A 20,542-nucleotide genomic window follows, 5' to 3' on the forward strand; every position below is an offset into this window, starting at 1 on the left:
AAGGCGTAGATTTAAAACCATGGAAGACAAAAAAGTTTAAAATCATTTTAATATGCAACGTGTGCTACGTCTGAGACAAATATTTACATTTGTACCTCAAAATGTGTACTGTTACCACAAGAACTGTTGCCACTATAAACAGCCCCAAAAAAACACAAGAGAATCCTATTTTTTCCACCTAGCAAATGCATCATGAGCAATTTTTAAACAAACAGAAATATAATTCAGTGACTTAAAACCTTTCTGGGATGATTTCCAGTGATTGAACAATACTGGGAGCGCTCTAGGCCATGCAGTGATGCTCAGTTCAAACTCGGCTGGTCGCACTTTTGACGATGTAGGAGGGTTACCCATGGTCCTGACCACTTCAACTGGGGAAATGCCCACAGTGGCATGGTGGCGTTGAAGTCAACCTACTAGGCCACAACAGCCATGAAGTCTTTCAAAAATTCCTCTGCGCAAAAATGGTCACCTCCAAAAAAACCCTCCAGTATGTTCTAATGTAACAACTTAGGACTCTAACCAAGAATCCATGGGTCACAAGTCAAAGTCAGATCATAAAGGTCCCCCATTCATCCAGAGTAGAAAACATTTCAATTAGACGGGACAGAGCAAATTCACTACTGCATGCATACTGTTAACCCTGTTTTCGACAGTCAGATGCTCTTTGCACACATCTGCTTAGAAGTCAAACCACCTGTACCTATGTACTACAAAAGCAATGCTAGACAAAGAAACACAAAATTAAATTATGGATGTTCAATAGTCTTTTTCTTCCTCAAAAATTCAATAGATACAATATCAGTAAAGATGTTGAAAAGTACAGTCTTATCAGGAACATCCTTAGTGCAAACATGGACTTCAATTTATGGCACATGTTCCAAAAGTACATACATTTAATGTAAACTTCAACACTTGCTAGATACAGGTTGTAGCCTTGGAACACTTTGGGACCCTAAAGTGATTCATGACAACCCTGAGTTGTCAGTTTGACCTGATCCAAACCGCACTGAAATCAATGGGCCTGACTGCAGTGGGCTGGAATCAGACTCTAAGTGCAAAAGGAGGATCTTCAGCATTATTGCATCTTCACATGTGAGTCAGCCAGATGATGCTCTTACAGAACATTACATTCATCCAGCTGAAGTAGATTTTTAAGAAAAATCCATTCATTAAATCAATTAAGCAGGACATACAGCCTTTTTTTTGGCTTATCAAAATTCAACTCTTATTTGCAAACAACTTCAACAGTTGTCAGCTAGTAAGTAGATAAAGCCTTCAACCTGTAGAGAAAACTTCAAGCATCTAAACAAAGTGTCAAGAAACTGTGGCGTACTTCCTTGATGGAAACGTGATGGATGTCATGGAAAAACGGCAGGTAAAAAATGATAAAATAGCGTACTTTCCATAGGGAAAGAAAAAAGCAAAAAAGAAAAACAAAGAGCAGAGGATGGCTTCCTTTATGACTATGAGAAGCTGCTCAGGACCCCGGTCCCGTTGAGTGCAGATGAAGCTGTGGAGTTCTGTGAATGTGATGAATAGTACAGGACAACTCCAACTATTGTGCTATTTCTCTGTAACACTTTGTTGAAAGCTTCCAAAGAGCATCGAAAATAGGATGCTACTGGTTCACCCTTAATTCAAGGGGAACTAAACTTTCTTGTGTTGCACAGGGCAGCATCTATAAAGTAATGAAGAATGATGTTAATATTAAAGCATCTTATTCCCAGGCATACATTCTTCCCTGTAATCATGTAACATTTGTACAACATCAGAAAGCACACTCCCGTGGCTCCTCACAAAGCTGAGCTCCCATTTGCTCCAGCGAGAGCCATGTCTAAAGGAGGACCACAAGGTTGGACACATTTGTGTAATCTCTCACCTGATTTTTTGCAGCACAGCCAGCTGGTCTTGTCCCTAGATTTACTATTTTGTCAGGCTCAAAATGTTATTTTACGCACAGTTACAAAATAGATGTTTTACAAAGCTGACTGGCGGCTCAGGTTGTAAAAGTCTACCCTGCTTTATGTTTCAAAGGCAAAAATATACATTATCTTTAACGGCCCCTGCATAATAAATCTGCTCGCATAAATATGAAAGCCTGTTGCTGCAATCATTAAAGTGCATGAGCAGTAGTGCAAACAGCAGTGCTACATCCGCAAAACTACAAGTGGCATTTTAAACAGAACTTACACAAAGCCTGGATGTCTCAGCTAACATGCTCACACCAGCTTGCAAGAGCTCCGGAGTCCAAACTCTGCTCCAACCAGGCAAAATTTAAGCCAGGTGGCCCACGCTGCCACGCAAGGGTTGCCTCAAGCTCAAGTAGTCAAGATGACGATCACCAAGAGGACTGAGAAGCTGTGCATTTAGACCAGCAACACGCACCCTACTCTACAATGATCCATCGCATGGCAACGGTGGCCAGCGGGATCAGAGGATGCGCAAGGTCAGTGCTCCGGGCACTACGGGGCAGGCGAGTGCTTTGCTGGGCGTTATTGCACGCAGAGAACTCACGCTCATCCCGAAGGCTTGGAGGAGAGAAATCACCAAGTGGGGGGTTAAACAAAACTGGGGCCTGATGGTGGGAAAGAGGATCAGGAACCTGCAGCCTGGCCAGCGGCAGGGTCACATCTGCCTGTAGCCTCTGCCCAACAAGTGGGTGTCTGCCCTGGCCAGGAGCCTCCTGGACGTGGCTCTGAGCACTCCTCAGGTGTGGGGCTCAAATAAAATTCTGACAAGTAAGTTCCCTGCTGGTAAAAAGGATGCAAAATTTGCAGCCATATTGCATTAATTTATATAATCTAATAAACAGATGCTTTTAATACTGTTTCCGTTTTTCGTTTGTATCCGTTTTTTAGTCAGGTTATGCTATTTCATGCACGTGAGCTCCCTCCAAAAGAAATGAGTTTCAGATTTCCACTTGCTGGACAAAGGTTGCATGAAACTTGCCCTTTTCTCTGCTTGGCTTTAAAGGTCAGGCCAAAAATGCACTGGCCTCACTTTGCTCAGAAGTCAAATTTCTGGAGTGAACAGAATTTTTCTGTATTTGTATTTGCTTACCACTTCTGAGCAAATAGAAAAGAGAAGGAGCTTGAGCTCAGTGTGAGGGGAGGCTGTGGTGCCCTGGCACAGGCACCGTGTCTCTGAAACGGAACAAGCCACAGTCTGCTGGGATGGCCGACAAGGGCTTCATTTCTGCTGCCCCAGTTCTCAGCCTGAGGTGACCTGGGCGCTACGTTACGGCCAGGAGAGAACGTGGCTTCTCCTGCCCTCGCACAGGCACTGCCGGTGCCGCACATCACAGGAGTGCAGGGTCTTCGGCGTATCAGCAACCAAGGGACCTGCAGAAATACTTTGGTTCCTGCCCTACTGTGGAAGATAAGCTTGGATCGTAATTCTGCAACTGTAGCCTTCCCGGAGAAGTGCTGCTTACACGGGGGGCTATTCCCTGTCGATTAATAAAAAAGTGAAGCCATTTCACTGGGAACCACCTGCCTGCTTTAGCAACCAGCAGCACACAGTTAAATCTTAGCAATAGCTCTTTTCTGAAATGAGGCATTCTCCCCAAATCCGCTTTTTCATTTTGAGCTTTGCACGGTCTGACCTGTGATACAGAACAATTGCTATGGCACATGAATTAGAAAATCCCCCATGGATTACCACCAGAGGTAGAAAGAAGCAAGGATCAATCTCAGAAGTTATGGTCAGTGTAGTGAAATTTGGCACACTGCAGGGTTGTTTTTCAAAAATGGTGCTTTTCAAAATGACCTCCAAACCAGTCATTTTTCCCCAAAATACCTCCAGGCTTATAACCAGGCCGAGATTTATACACAGTGTAATAAGGATTTCCTCCCCATCTTTGGAGTGGAACACTAGGACCAAAATACATATATACATACATACATATACATATATAGGATGGCCAATAGTAGCCACTCATCTGTAAGGCAAGCTACCTATGCAACCAGGCAAGTGAAATAAGAAAAACAGTCTACATTCCACCTTCTCTGGATTCCTTTGGATGTTGCAAGTGTGTTTGGCACACAGGCTGCCCCTTGGCAGGCCTGGTGCAGGACAGGGTATCTTCAAAGCTGCTACTTGCAGCATGGTGAGGTATTTACCAAAAACATACCTGGCAACCTAAAACCATCCAAAGAAAATTCCCTACAACTTATTATGCATTGTGCTAGCCCAACATAGGAGGAACAAGCGAAAGGGGAGAGGAGCAGCTTGTAAGGCTGAAGAAATTCGCCACCCTGAGGTGGAAAGTGTTGGCTGGAGCTACACTTTAAATATAATAAAAAATGCCATACTAAGGGAACTGTTCCATCCACCCATTACAAGTGCTCCTAGAAACAAAGGCTTTGCACTGAAATAATAAATTCCCAGATTTTTCTGAGTTCTGGCTGTGAAATTCTGTGGTTGCACACACATTTTTAACTCTCTATAAGGACCTGGGACAAGCAGTAATGAAGGTGCTAACGCCCATGAAGGGCTGGACCTGCATCTCACCCAGCTCTGAGAAATGACTTCCGCAGGCTCTAAGCTCTTGGCAAACCCCACTGAATTTATCACATTTATCCTGCCTGCAAACAAAACAGTGTTTCCACCAGGGCAGCTGCAAATATCTGAGGGTTAGCAGTGCTCCTGCCTGCCCCTACATCACTATCCCGGGTTTGGCTGCCAAATTGTGTCACTGCTATTTCAGGAGTGGCCTGTCCTTGCACAGAATGATACTGGGCAGAGGGATTTGTGGCATCACCGGAACAAGAGCCCCATCTTCTGAAGCAGCAGAACCCAGAGCACAATTCAGACCATTTCCCCAGGGCAGCTGGTGCTATAAAATCAAACGCAGTACAAAATGACCAATGCACACAGGAAAGAGTTGCTGAATATAAAGGAACCGTTTCAAAACCCATTTTCAATGGGCAATCTGGCTACAGACGTATCACTGAAAAAGCTCTAGGAATGGATAAAGCTAAAATGGCAAAAATGCATCCTATGTCCTCCTACCATATTGCCTGAAACACATGTAAAATTAGATTCATGTCTAGAAATTCCATACATGGTGAGCAATAGAGAAAAAGCACAGTGGAAGTCATAGGAGGGAGAATAAAGGCTCAGTGCTACTGCTAGACCCTGCCAAGGTGACTGCAAAGCACCTGGGCAGCGGTCTGAGACTTCCAGGAGGAGCCTTCTATATTTTTCCCTTGGGAAGTCCATCCTACTTTGTACTCAGTGACTTCATAAATCACCGTGGAGTCGCAAGTCTCCAGGATTTGGGGCATTTGACCACTGACAAAGTAAATCAATGCTCCAGGTTTAGCTTCACCCTGTTTTTTAGGATCCGTTTATGGCTGGAGACACTTCTGTTTAGGCTGTGGTCCAGCACGCAAAGGGATCCGACTAGCAGACTTTGTGACAAAAAGTCAGGAAGGATATTTGAGCAAATCAAAGTGAATCTTCTCAAACACGTTTAGCTGCTGATGGGCCACTGCAAGTTACCCCCAGAGGTAAAACCACAAAAACTCAAATCTGTGCTGATTGACTGTCCTTCAACAAAGGAAATAAAAATACCTCTGCATATGGCAATGATTTTACTGAAAAATCAATGTTTCATGATAAAAGATTTCAAGTCTTTGACAAAATTAATCAAAACAGTAGATTTTGACAAAGTGGAAATATTTAAAAGGAAATCTACTGGCAAAATTTCTAATCATAGTTTCCTAACAGTCCTCAGTCTCCTGTTTGTGGTGATACCAAGCAGTGATACCAAACACACAGCAAGGGCAACAGGCTGCTCTTAAGGCATTTTCTTGTGTTATCAGTTACGCTTCTCAATCTGTTTCTATCTACATTTATGCGTAGAAAATGAGAAATATGATTTTTGAGGCTGGAAGCCTTACAATGAAACCTAAACCTGCTGTTTATCTTTATTCTAATGACGGACTAATTAACAGGCCTGCAGAAGTCAGCAACAAGTGAAAGAGTGAGGCTTGGTATAGAGAAAAATGGGGTAGACCCAAAGCCAGCACAAAAATGGAAGTATTGACTTTCGGGAGCTTTAGATCAGGCTTCGATATCTTTGCTGGCTTAAGGAGATTTTGCCTATTCTTTCTCTTCACGTGGGGTTTGAACTACGGCAGCGAGGAGGCAAAACAGCCGCAGGGATCCCTGATCACAGACTCCGACTCTTCTCCCAGATGTTGTACCCAATGCTCTTGCAATAAAATCTACATTGTTAAATACTCATTTTTAATTTACTAATGGCTAAATTAACAGGAAAGTCTTAAGGTGTTTTAAAAAAAGAAAAAAAGCAGTATCTTAATAATCTGCTACTTTTGCAGGCTTTTTGGAGTAACAGCTTTTCTTTCTGCTGAGGCAAACGCAGCCAGTTTGGGTATATCAGGCATTATGTAAATCATGGCTTAAGAGACCTGATTCAAGTTCTGAAATATTTCTCCTATGCATTTTATATGATACCTGCAACTTTGGCATTCCGAAATCTACAGTCACCGACCACTATCTGCAGACTGTGGACAGGAACCCAGCCTTCTTTTCTTCTGTTTAGGTTTTTCACCAACCTTGAAATGACAGTCGTATTAGTAAAAATCACAAACAAACAATGCAAAAACCAGACACACACATACACATATAACCAACCAACCCACAAGCAGTGTTTTTATATCAGCAGCAGGGAAATTAAGCATCTCTGCTGTTACCTGGGCTCAGTTGGGATGAATCTAGCCAGAGTGCTGCAGGTAAACCCATGACGAGATTTAGGCAGCTGGAAATACTCATGCTCAAACATGGCACGCCTCAGACTCACTCATGCAGTAAAGTCTGCTCTAACAAAAACGCTGGGTATGAGAAATTTATGCCTGGCACTGGCCAAAGCTGGCAAGAGAGGTAGGGAGCAGCGAGCAGAACTGTGATACTTTATGTGCTGCTTTTGCTAACAGCAGCAGGAATTCCCCTCAATGTGCAAAGAATGCAGATGTTGGCCAGGGACCTCCCACAGGGCTATCTGTGTCCACACACGTGTAAGATGCCCACTACACTGGGGCTGATCCAGGTAACCGATAATATCACTCTCCTTCCAGGCCGTATCCAGAATAAGGCATTAGCCGGCTGCTCTCTGGGCACGGAGACCCCAGTGAGAACTTTTGTGGCTGAGGGATGAGAGCGCCTCAGAAATCAATCCAGAAAGGAAAGGTAGCCAAAACCCTCAGCCAAATCCCTGCAGGAATCAGCAGAGGGTCTGCTGCCCTCCAAAACGACCAGACTAATGGCTCGACGCACACGGTGTCAGGTACGGTCATTTCCTAGGCAAAACGCACAGCTGCAAGGAGGGAACCAGCTGTGATCACTTGCAAGGAGCAGCTTTAAATATGACTGACTAAATGATGGCTAGTAGCCATTAATTAGTTAAGACTTGTACTGCCATTTGGGAGAGGAAAATGCCCACAATTAGTCACTATTCCTATTAATAACTGCAGAACCACCAAGCCAAGAGCTGATCTGTGAAGACAGAAAGCAGACCAAGGCAAACATCCCTCACTCAAAGCAACACTTAACATGAGAAGGGCATTAGGGTGAGCAGCAGAGGCTGTTAAGGTGTTAATATAGCACAGTTCACGCAGACACCAATGGTATAGGAAGTCCAGGGCCCAAGCAGTGCGTGTGGCTTCTAGTCTTACAAAGGGAATGAATTCTCTGGCTTTCCGGAATACTCTAAACCTTCACCAAAAGCTGCCCCAGGCACAACGTTTGTGCAATGTTACTTTGCAGGCTCTCCGAGGTCAGGAAAAGTAATCCTAAAATACCTACCACTGTCCCTCACCATCTTCATGTAAAAGCTGAATTTCATCCCCGTTCTTCACCAGCAGGTCATCTGATCCTCTCCTCTTGCAGTCTGCAAGGGCCTTATATCTTCCTGGAGACTGCAATAGTAACAAAAAATGCCTTATTTAGTTATGTTTTGTATCAAGGAACTGTTATTTCTGACTGCCGCAGGGAATATGATAGAGCCCTATCAGCACCTTTAATTAAAATTATTTCAAGAAAGTACAGAAAAATGCATCTTCCCACTCCCCAAACTGAGAAAAGGGAAATTATTATACACATGTAAGACACATCCCTTATGGAGGCAGCAGATAGAGCAAGGCAAGGCTTTGCAAAACACAAAAGTCCAAAAATGGCACCACCTAGTGCTTTTATATCACTGCATTTCAGTTCATCTTACTCACCAGCTGGCTGCCCTCCTCCTCCTCCGTGTCCGAGCAGTTGGAAAGATACTGGTTCCCAGACCATTCCTCCAGCCCCTCGCAGATTTCCAGCGACTGCGACATTCCTGGCCAGCCTGCAAGACAGGACACGGAGCCTCCAGGACCCGTGGGACGGCATCCACAGGGAATGTCCCTGTCGGACACGTGCCCCCGCCTTACTTCTGCTGGGTTTGTTCTGTGGCGACATGGGGACGCTCTCCAGCAGGACAGGACTGGTACGTTCGGAGTCGTTTTCTTCTGAGCTTATAGAGGCTCTCTGCTGCTTCCTAGGGATTGAGGGGAGAAATAAATAAATAAATAAAAAATAGTTTTGATTTTTAGGTAAAATCAAAACCTGCAAATTTTGTAAAATTGAATCAGAGATAATACTGATAGTCGTTAATATTTATTTTGGGGGGATAGTGCCAGAACACGCGGGAGCCCCACGCAGTCTGCCCGGCTTGCGGGACTTACCCATCGCTCAGCTGCGAGGAAAGGGGCAGCTGGTCCACGCACGAGCTCGGCTGCTGCTTCTCAACTGTGGGTAGGTTGAAAACCAGTTTAACATCATTGGCTTTTCAGTAGCTGTCGCGCCTGAAGCATTTTGTTAAAAGTCTCACTTTTTGTGCAACTCCTGTCACTTTTATTTAGAGAAAAGAGAGACCTAGCGCCTATTGCTTAGCAGTCACTTAGTGATGATGGATGTTATGCTAGCACAAACCCACTGAAGCCCATAGGACCTTAACGTGCTTAAAATGAGTCATCTGCTATGCATCTTGTTGAATTAAGCCTACAACAACAAATACCAAACAGCCCCCAGAATACTGAGAAAAGAATGGACTGTAACTCATGTTCATGGAAGCACCTGGTCTTTCCAGCGTTAAGTTACGTTACTGCCCTGCAACACGGGACCTCGCGCCAATATTCTGCTATGAGGCTTCTTCTGAGAATCAATTCCCTAGTGTGAATTAGTGGATGTCAAGATTAGCCATGTGAAAATAGGAAAAACTCTGCTGCAGAGTGACTGCCACAGTGCGACTGGTCAGATGTACCTTTTATAAGCTCCTGCTGCTTGAACAAAATTTTTCTGATTTCGTTTAACCATGCCATCTTCAGGTCTACTGTTTGGGCCTGGAAGAGGAGAAACACTTGTCTGAATTCTGAATCACCCCCCACAGTACAGGAATAGAATCTCACTTTTCCATGCAGTGATTACCTGAAATCCCCTTTCATCTAAACCTATCAATGACTTATTGAAAACATTCTTTATTTTTTGAAAAGTTATGATCCCTACTACATGTAGGCAACAGAGTTCATGCTGTAGGAGCACTTCTGACAATGAAATTCAGCAGAGCATCTGTGGCCTGTGGTCATTAAAGTTCAATTCATGAAAACCATTCAGCATAATATCTTTTTCCAGCTATTGCTCTTTGTGAGATTTCATCTGAAATAAAAGACTCTGTTTCCAGGTAACTATCCTGTCTCTACTTTAAGATAAACTTCTTGAGTTATGGGTTGGACACAGGGATAGCTCTGGAATAACAAACACAGCAAAGAGAAGCACATTGAAAGTCTGACAATCCTCAAACAAAACAAATCTTCTCCCAGAATGGGAGACATCAAGGTTAAACTCGATGTGGGGAGCTAAACACAGGTGTAAAGATGCTTTGAAGCTACACACCTGCACGACATATACCTCCTCTCGCCCACTATACCAGATTTCAAATTTTCGATGGTCTCCTTTCACATTCTCAGTTATTCCAACTGCATTCATCTGCAAAGAAAAAAAAAAGAATAAAAATTACACATACTACAAATCTTCCCATCTTTCCCATGATCCAGGCATTTTGTAAAGTGCTAAAGAATCCTATTTTCACCCAACCAAACATATTTCATTAACAGTGTTTTCTTCAGTAGCAACTGAAAGTCCTTATCTGACCTGTTCCCGCTGGCTCTTGTCCACCACCTTGCCGTGTCAGAAGAAGCTTTCTTAAAGCAATCAATGGCCCTTTGGGGATTTTTCATTTGGGAATAAGTGGGACTAGCTGAAAAGTCATTTCCTACCTCTTTCAGCACAAAATTCCTCGGATGAGGTATATGAAGCTGTATAAAACTCAAAGCCCCAACCACTCTCATTTCAAGTTTCCAGACTATTCCAAGTGCTTATAGTGTCCATATTATAAGTCAATTGCAGAGCTTTAGCAAACTTTGTAAGCTTTACAGGAGAAAGGTAGCGTAAATTAGAATAAATTCAGTGATTAGCCAAGAAAAGCCAATAGATTGATCAGAAAGACCAAAAGTGAAGGAAGTGATTGGAGCTAAGAAAACATCACAAGCTGTGAACTGTTCATCTCCGAGAGATGTAGTTTAACCACAAGGCAGAAGAATAGGCAATATAAGTCCAATTCACCCATGAAGTACAAAATCTGCCTTATCCTCATGCCATAACTGAATTAACAAAGCTTGTATTAGAGCCGAAGCGGTACGAGATTAGTTCAATGTCTCTTGGTCCCTGGCCATCCCTGCAGTTGACACATCACCCCCAGGATTTTGAGAGAAGGAGTAATATTTGGATGCTCAGAGTGAGATGCCATAAACCTTTCAGGAAAATCAACAAGCAGGCACCAAGCTGGCCGTGGCTGAGTGCTTCTGTGCCTCAGTACCTGTTTCTGCAGATTTTGCTTTGGATGATTTGGCTGGAAGGGTCAAAGGCACAAACAGGGAAGGGGTATGTAAAGACACCTAACTGAATCAGCAGGTCAGGCTGTGATTACAGACTGAGAAACTCATCAGTAATAGGATATTTCTGACCTGTCTGATGAAAATGCCATGCAATTATTGTCTCGCTGAAAAATACTTCAATATCTGATATTGCTTCTTATTTAAAGCACAGGTTGTTAGAAATTCAATAAGTAGATATGTTTCAAACAGGATCTAACAACAATGGTATCACATATAATACAATATTCAAGGGGATTGCATTAGATAAACCTAGATATATAAAGAAAGCCTTGGAAAGAACATCAGTTTGGTATTGCTACAATGCCCTGTTAATAAATGTGTACTTGGAGCATTTTTTTTCTCTTGAAAGATTGAGATGATCTACAAATTACACCACCTGGGCCAATTTCCGTTCCTAGCTGCTTTTTCAAATTGCTGGCACCTATTATCAGTGACTAGGAACAGCCTCAGGAAAAACGAAGCAAGATGCTCATTAGTTTCCCTCATTTCTTCCCTGGCATAAACAGCAGAGAACAGCTTCTGAAGTTCTGAGGAAGCGTTTGCCTCCGGATGTGGAAGGGATCATCAGTCATTAGCGACCAGCATCACCTCGCCGCTCGCTGCCTCGCATCTCCCCCTCTCAACACGGTCCTCTGTGTTCCTGCTGCACAGGAGCCTCATGAACTCGCCTGAACGTTAGCACTGAGATTGCAGGGTGAATAAAGTGAGCAGCCATTTCCTCACACACAGTTTTATATACAGCAGCTGCTACTCAAAAACACATGTGCTAAAAATTTGCAGCATAGTCTTGGTATGAGGGCATAAAATTTTCATAAAATTTTAGCCTGAGCAGTATATTTCCATATTGCCTTAGAAAGCCAGATTGGGCTCCAGGCTCATTTTAGTAAGAAATACAACACTGTGCTCTTGAAAAGGCAGCCTAGAAAGCACCTTATACCAATACTGCAATTTCCAATTTTGTGCATCATTCTTGACATAGTCATTTGTATGGAGGCTTCTGCAATACTGCCCAGACATCACGAGATTTGAAGGTCTAGCCTGAACTATCTACTATCAGGATGAGAAGCAAAGTACCAGGAATAAATATATTATTAAAAAGTCTGTTCACTCATCTTAGTGTATTTTAAAATTCTATTTCCTCCTCCTGACCAGGATTTACTGTGCCCCTTTTCAGCTGTTGGTTCACTGCATTGCAGATTGAAGTGGGTAAATTTAAAGCTCTGGGATGGCATTTGCCTGCATCACCTTCCATGATGATAAAAGGCAGACTGATTTACTTTGCTTTGCAGTGGGTTAGGAACAGGCACCCTCCAAGTTACTGAACCTCAAGGATATTTGCTTTTGGGTATTTTATATAGTGTAAAATATTACCCAAAATCTTGAAAAGGTAGTTCTCAAAGTCTTTTTAAAAAAAAAAAAAAAAAAAAACACACATCCAGTTACACAGCTTCCACTGAGAAGCTTGCTTTCATTCTGAAACCCTGGAAAACATTTTTGCAAGTAAAAACAATTCCCTGATACTATCATGAATCAAACGAACGTCAAGCTCCAGAATCATTATTTCACCCCCAGGGCAGCAATTCTGAAAACATATGTACTCGCACATCACCCTGCAGAATACCTGCATTCTCTGATCACCACCCTTTCGGATTGGCAACATAGCCAGAAAATGAGCCCTCCTACGGCAAAAAATAGGCACTGGCCACATTGCTTGGGCTACCAAATGCTGGATTTTCTCCTCCAAGAAGGCCTTTGCCATAGAGGCTCTTTTTTCAAAAGCACATATGGGAAAACAAAGACCACCAGAAAGCAAGCTCTCCAGAAACAAAATTATGCTCTTTTGGGAAAAAAAAAAAAAAAAAAAAAATCAGGTTCCTAAACATACGACCTTGCCTTTATTTTTGATACACAATTTGTAAAGCGCCCTGGAGCTGAAGAGCCTTATCTATCACCACCCTTGGAGGCACCGTGTCTACCAGTGGCACCTCCCTCCTCAGACCCCACTGGAACCAGGGGTAGCTCTAGCATCGAGGCCTGAAGGGTCAGCCTCCAAGAACCTATTTTTCCAATTTTAAGCTACATCTATACTGTTTTTATTATTAATCATGAGAAAAAAGAGGCAAAATGATCATGGTCCCATTAGAAGTGCTCATCACACCCAGTATGCCAGAAGGTCTCTCTTTTAGAGGAGTAGTTTGGGATTTTTACTGATAATAGCTGGCGTTTAGAAGCACTGAGTAGTTGTTTCTATCTCTCATGTTCTGCCATAGGCTTTTTTTTTTTCTCCCCTCATCTGGCAATTATATTTTTAGCTGCAATTAGAGCTACTACCAAAGGAAGAGGGCAACAGGAGGAAGATGTTTTATTCTATGTAGCCTCCGGCCACACAGATGGCACTCGGGGACAGCCAGGTGCTGCAGCGCTCCCCCAGGCGGGCTTCAATCATGGAGCCCTCAGAGCTTATTAAAACCAGCAGCGGCTTCTTCATGGAGCTGGCATTTCCTTTTGGGACATTACAGCTCTTAATAGCTGACAAGACGCTGTGCCTGTTACCATAAAAATACTCTCTGAGTTCTCAAAGTTATTGATTTACTGCATGAAAATGGCAATGGCCCCAGCTGAGATAGTCCTTACTTTCAAAAAGTGCTTAAAACTGTAAGATGAGGTTTTATCATATCCGTCTCCGTGATCCTCCCGCTTCTTGCAGAACACCAAGGCTTTCTCGTACAGGAACAGGTGCCTCTGCATTGGCTTGAACCTGGCAAGATCCTTCATTTTTGTTGGACCTTTTCGGTGTCCTGTCCAAACACTGAAAGATCCTTGCATCAATACTTTTCCTAGTTCACTCAGGTCCCCCTGGGGAGAGGATGACAAATAAGAAAAAAAAAAAAAAAAGTTATCATTTAAAATTTAACTGCACTGTCCAAACAATAAAGGGCAACAGGGCCGAGCCTTTCCAAGGCACGTCCCTCTAAGAATAGGTCTTCCTGGAAGGATCAGATGACCTTTTCGGGAGTGTTGGCACAGGGCCAGGAGAGAAGCAGAGGTCTAGGACACAGGACTATGAGATCTCTAAGTGAAGGGGTACAAGTCAAAAATTGGAAGGACTAGGAAGCTGGAGAAACTTGCTCAGTACCTATGGGAAGTCCATGCCTAGGGCTCCAGATAATGTATTTCAGGAGGAGAGAGCAGATGAGATTTGACCTGAACTGAGCTCTGTGAGGATGGGATGCTAAGGACGTTTCAAGGAGGCCACGACTGGCTGAAGCAGCTTAGAAAGCCAGCCCCTGCCACCGTCCCCAAAGCCCAAGAAAAGATAACTACTTCAGCATGGAATGATGGGAATCAGCCTCAGAAAGGGTGATTAAATTAATGAGAAATGCTATGAAGATACCCCAGTCTAAAATAGAAGGTGAGCCATGACAGAACTAAGATGGATGATGGATAAATGCTGTCTAGAACCACAACTTTTCTGCATGTCCTTTGGACACAAATATTTTCCAAAACCTGAAAATCACAAAGAAGGCTGGTTCCTGGGAGAACTTCTTGATCCCGTTCACTTTGTAAGTCCCTGTTCCAGTGTAGCTTTTAGCTCATACACTCTAGGACTCTGACATTCCCCCAACATCATCTGGCCTTGTACAAGGTCTCTAATTACCCAAATCTACTCACATCATATCCTGTTATTGAAATCTGATGCATAGAGTCATTGACCGACTTTAGCAAATCCAACATTGCAACAAGAGCTTCTTGAAGTTCCTGAACTCCATCGCAGCTCGTGCTGTACTTTAGCAGCTCCTGAAAATAGAAGTGGAACAAAGCAGACCTTTCCATCGCACCTAAAGTTTCCAATGCCCCAGAGCAACCTATACTGTGTGAATTTCTTTTTCTTATGTCACTGGAAAAAAAGACACATCCTAAAACACCGTCAGTATCAGCTGTGGAACATATCACAAAAGCATGTCCCATTTTTTCTTAATTTCCTTAAAGACAGTGTTGGGTGGCAGAGGAGCATCACACTCATCTGAGCTCTTTGCACTGTGCTGTTTTTCCCCTTTGTAAGAATTACAAGCAAGGCTCAGGTTTTCCATCAGTTATGCCCTTGAACAGGGTTTCAAGCAGATGATTATTTGCAGATTGGCAGACACAAGCAAGGGATTTTCCAAAATCCAGAGAGTTTCCACGTCAGCAAACAGAAGGCACTGTTGGGCACTATACCATTCATACAAAAACTTCCACTTCAGATCTCCTCTCCCTACCTACAACTTCATGAGTACTCATCCCTTGTTCAAGCAGTTCAAAGAGGGGTTCAGTAACCTCTGAAGTCACTGTCCTGGTTCTCTGCAAAGTGGAAATACCAGCACTGCCCTGCCTCAGAAGGGTAAACGTGCACAAGGATGCATGGGTTTAAGATTGCAGGCACTTTAACAACCCAAGGGAAAGAAATGCATCAGTATAGTGGATTTCATTCATCATGCGCTTATGGTCATCTCTGGTTTATTCTTCTTAAAAGTGTTTCTGTCACTCTGCATCTGTGAACAAATTAAAACTGTTTTTTCCCCAAAAATAGCTTAATAAAAGTCCTTTCTCTTTTTCCAAAGATGAATTTTCATCCTCATAATGTCACTGCACAGAGGGTCAAGATAAGCAGTACGTACTCTAGGACTTGGTTTACAGGTAACATTTAATTGAATAATAAAACACACAAAATGACACCATGTCTTTTCAAAGTGGCAGGTGACATACCTTCAAAAGTAACTGGTATTTTGTCAGGCGCTGTACTGGTTTGAGCAAATAGGAATCCAGGCCGAGTTTGTGTTCTAATTTTCTTTGGCATTCCTGCAACAAAGAATTCATATCGAGTAAGTTCTGCACTTACTATAAACAGTTATTTCAATGGTATGATTAACACGGTTTGAAAGTTTCAAAGATTTCATGTAAAAATGCCCTGGAGTGCCATTGCAGCTTAGAATGTTTTACAAAACCACATAAAATGACATAATGGAAGGCTCTGTTTTAACCTCCTGGTGTGCAAGAGACTCCAACTGCTACGTGAGGTATCCATGCAAGGGGGAACAGAATAGAGTGCAAAATCATGGGAGCACCAAGGCCTGTGTTTAGGGTGACTGCGTGTCCCGGGATGGTGACTGCCTTGCAGAGCTACGCAGCTCACCTGGAAGAAGGTGCTCTCCGAACACTGCCGCCACAGAGACTCCGACCGCGGCTTATTCTGGCAGTACTTCTCATACATCTGGAAATCCTCTCGCTGCAAGGAGAGGCAGAAAGGCAAGTCTTAAACTCACACACATGCCATTCTGCTGGGCAGCTCAATAAGGCAAACCCCAAAACTGCAAATTTGGTTTTATCTCTGCTGCTCACTGAGTGAGTGCAGTATTTAAAACTCAGCAAGCTTGGATAAAGAGGCTGCTAAAGGACCGACATAACTGAGATTTTGCAGTGTGCAAAGAATCAGGGGAAATACTGGGCTCCAAGTCTGCTTTGTATATGAAAACAGATTCACCAACCCTGTCCAGGAAACAAAATCCCACTCGCTCGGGTGCTCCCAGGCAGCCTTCCAGACTGTGCAGGAAAATTCTGTAAGAGACAGAGGAGAGACCAAAGAGCTGTGAGCAAGATGCTACGTAGGCATTTCACACTGCAGGAAACCAGCGTGATACAAAAGGGCACCATACTTGTTGTGGAAGTCGTATATCTCTGGCATGTTCCCGAAGAGGATGTCCTTCCTGTTCCTCAGGACGGGAGGCATGAGGAGGACCATGGCCGGGTTATCCATTTCAGCTCGGTAGCCCTGCAGGATGCAAGAGGGGTTCATCACTCAGCTCTGAAGTTGGCATCTCCTTCCAGGCAGGTGAAAAAGGACGTGAATGGACTTTCATTATAATCTCATTTATTTATTAATTATTTAGTTCCTTAAACTCCTTTCTTGTAGTTCTCCAAAACCCTCCCATACACATGATAAGGCAAAAAGACAGACAGAGGGGATCTGAATGCAGCTCCAGCCCATGTGAGGAAAAAAAAAAACTTCTTTTTACTGATAAGCCCATGTACATGGCTTCTTGGTGCGTTTATACCTTAAACAGCACCACTACTAGGCCCACTCGCTCCACACACACAGTGGTGCCATCCCCTGCAGAGCTGCTCTCTATCCACATAAGCAAATTGCAGCCACTTACTCCTTGCTACGGCCTCCTTGCAGGAGCAGTCCCGGAGGAATACCGGTCCAGGTTAAACATATCTGCTGTCACCACCATGGGACACGAGTGACAACTTGTTTGTGAGCGATACGCAGCTACAGACAACCTCGCAAGAAGGCGCCAACAAGGTAATTTGCTACAAAGCAGAGAGGGCTTGAGATCAAATAGCACAATCAATGGGCTTTTCGTCTTACACAGAATGCTTCCTGGACACCAGGATCCCTCTCTCCTTGATTCCTGCTGTCTAAGGTTTTCTGCCCTCTGTGGCCTTATCTGCCTCCTGAAATCACAGCCTTTCTAAACAGGGGACTGGGCTAAGTAACAGAGAACAGCTGTAAGAAGCCCTGCTGCACTACAAACTGTTAGGTGGAATTAGGAAATAAAACAAAACTCCCTGTATTAAAACCACCTTACTATACCAATGCTAAAATATTCACTTGCTGGGGTAAATCCCAGGAAAGATAAATTCAGAGTCCAAAACTAACTGAAAAGAGACAGACATCAGGACCATCCCTGTGAAGATGCTGAGAAGGCCATTGACAACCACCCATGCAACTCATGATACTCACCAAACCACACAGAACCGAGGTCTTTTAACAAGAGTTGGAGAAGTAATCATCTATATTTAACCACTGAGAGCTGTGGTTAAATAGAGTGAATAAAGTACAGGTATGTAAAATGATAGCATGCGAAATTATAATCTGGTTTCTACACTAAGAAATGTGCTTCATATGTTCACAAACCTCACAGTACTAAGGCAGAATCCTTCTAGAGATAAAATATGAGCTGTTTGCTTTTGTCTTTAAAATGGAAAAGAAACCATGGAACATTAAAAAAAACACCAGCTCTTTTATCCATTTTTCCATTTTATTGATAAAACCAATAACTAGTTCATTTTTCTGCAAACAGAAGGCTTCTCCCTTGTTCCAGACAAAAAAAAAACCCATCTCTACACCAACTGTTCCTACAGATGCCTCAGCATCAAAAATGACAGGGAGAAAACCTGAAAATTCCTGACTATCTAGGGATATGACAGTTTGCTGGGACTCAATCCCATCACTTTTTTGCTTACTGTGAGTGAGTGACAGGTGCCCTTTTGCACAGGTCAGTAGGGAAGAGCAGTGATGGATCCGACGTCACTCACCGTCAGAACAGTGAACAGCTCCTCCACGTACACCCTCTCCGTTTCTATAAGCTCATTTATGACATGGCTAAAATAAAGAAAGAAGTAGGTTACTTTTGTATCTCTGAAAAGACACCACAGGAAATCAGTGAGGGTAAAGAAGCCCAAAACCTATAGTGATCTAATTATCAACCAACTGTTCAGAAGTAGAAAAAGTGCAACAGATGATATCCATCTCTGGCTGGAGGAATACACGGACAAGGCAAGGCCTGACCAGAAGTAAGCATCACTTTGAGTACTTCTGATTTAAGCAGGGTGACAGCTTACCCTTTTAGTATATCTAAGTTGTCGTCACTGTCTGAGATAAAAGACTGCAAGGAATTCCGTTTTTCTTGATAATCGTGCATCACCTCGATCTGGAAGAGGAATGGAAAGTGTTAGAAAGAGCTGCAGAGAGGTCACCACAGAGGCTGGATCAGCCCAGCTCCAAAGCACACACAGGAGTTCTGGAGGGAAGGATGGAATAGGCTCCTTTTAGGAAATCCTACATGACAAAACCCTTTAGGAGGTCTTAGAATGCAATGGGTAGCTCAATATGCCCAGAGATTATTCTGCTGCATTAAAATCTGAAGACACCAATATCACAACTCATCAGTGTAGAGACCAAAAGACAGTGTCCACAGGGGAAATAACTGCAGACGTGGAGTTGCCTTAATAGGCAATCATGGGTGCACAAGGAACAAATTCAGGGACTAACACAGAGGAAACCGGTACCTGTGATATGGACTAACCCAGATATGGACTAACTCTCAGACGCCAGACAAATTAAAGAAATCATTGGGTTTTGAAAGGGTAAATATGCTATTTGTACATAAAATTAAAAAAGCACCTTCAAATCCAAAAGCTGTGTTAAATCAGTCTTCAGAAGGGTCTGATAGGGATTTTAGCATATAAAAGTCATTCAAAAAAAAATTCACTAAATTTTTACCTTACGAGAATTTTGAGTTTTTCTTGAAGTTTTTTTTCCAGGGAGAGAGAGATCAAATGAAAATTTCAAACTGGAATTAAAATCCACACCTTGGGCAGAAAAACATATAATTAAATCATTTATATCTATAGTGAAAGAGACAATTCAGAGAGAATCTATAGGGTCACCAACAAAAGTGGGATAGATTTCAAGAGTGAATAACTAGTTAGGTATATTACTAGAAGCAAAATAACAAATAAAATGCATCTGAAACAGCAATACATAATGCCATAGTCACATAGATGGGCATGAAGGCCATAAAGTAAAGACTAATCAGGAAGAACAAAACATCCATTAAGGGAATAATCTAAATCTAACAAAGCCTGCGAAGCCTCTGCAAATGATAGAGAGTAGTAAAATAAAACAAACTATCATAAGGCACATCACCTACTGGGATACTGGTTTAAAGTCCTTTTATGAGGGCTGCCCAGATGCTCAGCTGGTGGCATAGGCAGTTTCTCCCAACACAGCTGGGACGTGGTGCTGTCACCCGGACACGGACACTGGCACCTCCAGACAGCTCCCCGCATCCCTCTCCCGCTGCTGAAGTCAACCTAAAATTGTGGGCTTTTGTCCCATGGACCTTAAAAACATTTCTTTTCAGGTACTAGAGTGGCCTGAAATACTAGAAATGACAACATGAAATTCTCAGAGAGATCAAAAATAAATACATTCTGATGTGCAATATTCACACTACTTGTAAATTAAAAAACAAGCCAGCAAAGAAAAAAAGAAAATCAAGCAGATGATCAAATATCTTTCCATTAGTGTGAGGGAAAAAAAAAGGGGGAAGATTGCAGCGTGGAAGAATACAAAAGCAGCGCATTAATCTAGCGGCAGCTGGGTCTAAGTTAGACAAAGTTGTGACTAGTACTGATGCAGAAGAACCACCTTTTGTGAAGCAATGAGCAAAAGATGTAGGGAGAAAAACTGATGCAGAGGAATGGAAAGCAGCATGGAGAGCAGGTGCCCCATCTTCAGCATGGGCTGCTACAAGATAAAACGATTACAAGGTTATTACACCAAAGAGGCTTTAAACCTCCACTTGTAAACATGCCTAATGGAGAAAAAGGAGTGGAGCACCAGGGCACAAGGCGGGAAGATCCTAAGGAAATTAGGATTCAGTAGCGGTCCTGCTGGGAGGCTCCCACCGTGGGGAGAAGGG

General features: G+C 43.0%; 1 protein-coding gene across 1 annotated transcript in view; it reads right to left on the reverse strand.

Annotated features, from left to right (window-relative positions):
• Positions 1-1,275: 1,275 nt before the first annotated feature.
• Positions 1,276-20,542, reverse strand: part of MCF2 (MCF.2 cell line derived transforming sequence) — a 49,011-nt gene continuing 29,744 nt past the window's right edge. The window contains exons 14-30 of the mRNA XM_088527567.1: positions 19,339-19,427; positions 18,678-18,766; positions 18,372-18,438; positions 16,706-16,821; positions 16,538-16,607; positions 16,186-16,278; positions 15,759-15,851; positions 14,685-14,810; positions 13,647-13,868; positions 9,952-10,044; positions 9,323-9,401; positions 8,745-8,808; positions 8,451-8,557; positions 8,253-8,365; positions 7,834-7,946; positions 6,487-6,587; positions 1,276-1,681 (exon numbers count right to left, since the gene is read on the reverse strand). Coding sequence (XP_088383693.1) covers positions 1,641-1,681; positions 6,487-6,587; positions 7,834-7,946; positions 8,253-8,365; positions 8,451-8,557; positions 8,745-8,808; positions 9,323-9,401; positions 9,952-10,044; positions 13,647-13,868; positions 14,685-14,810; positions 15,759-15,851; positions 16,186-16,278; positions 16,538-16,607; positions 16,706-16,821; positions 18,372-18,438; positions 18,678-18,766; positions 19,339-19,427 — 1,676 coding nt within the window. The 3' untranslated portion in view covers positions 1,276-1,640. The remainder of the gene's footprint in view (positions 1,682-6,486; positions 6,588-7,833; positions 7,947-8,252; positions 8,366-8,450; positions 8,558-8,744; positions 8,809-9,322; positions 9,402-9,951; positions 10,045-13,646; positions 13,869-14,684; positions 14,811-15,758; positions 15,852-16,185; positions 16,279-16,537; positions 16,608-16,705; positions 16,822-18,371; positions 18,439-18,677; positions 18,767-19,338; positions 19,428-20,542) is intronic.

This window comes from Tinamus guttatus, unplaced genomic scaffold (assembly GCF_059628265.1).
Source record: "Tinamus guttatus ecotype Peru unplaced genomic scaffold, ASM5962826v1 Tinamus_guttatus_pri_ptg000287l, whole genome shotgun sequence".
NCBI lineage: Eukaryota > Metazoa > Chordata > Aves > Tinamiformes > Tinamidae > Tinamus > Tinamus guttatus.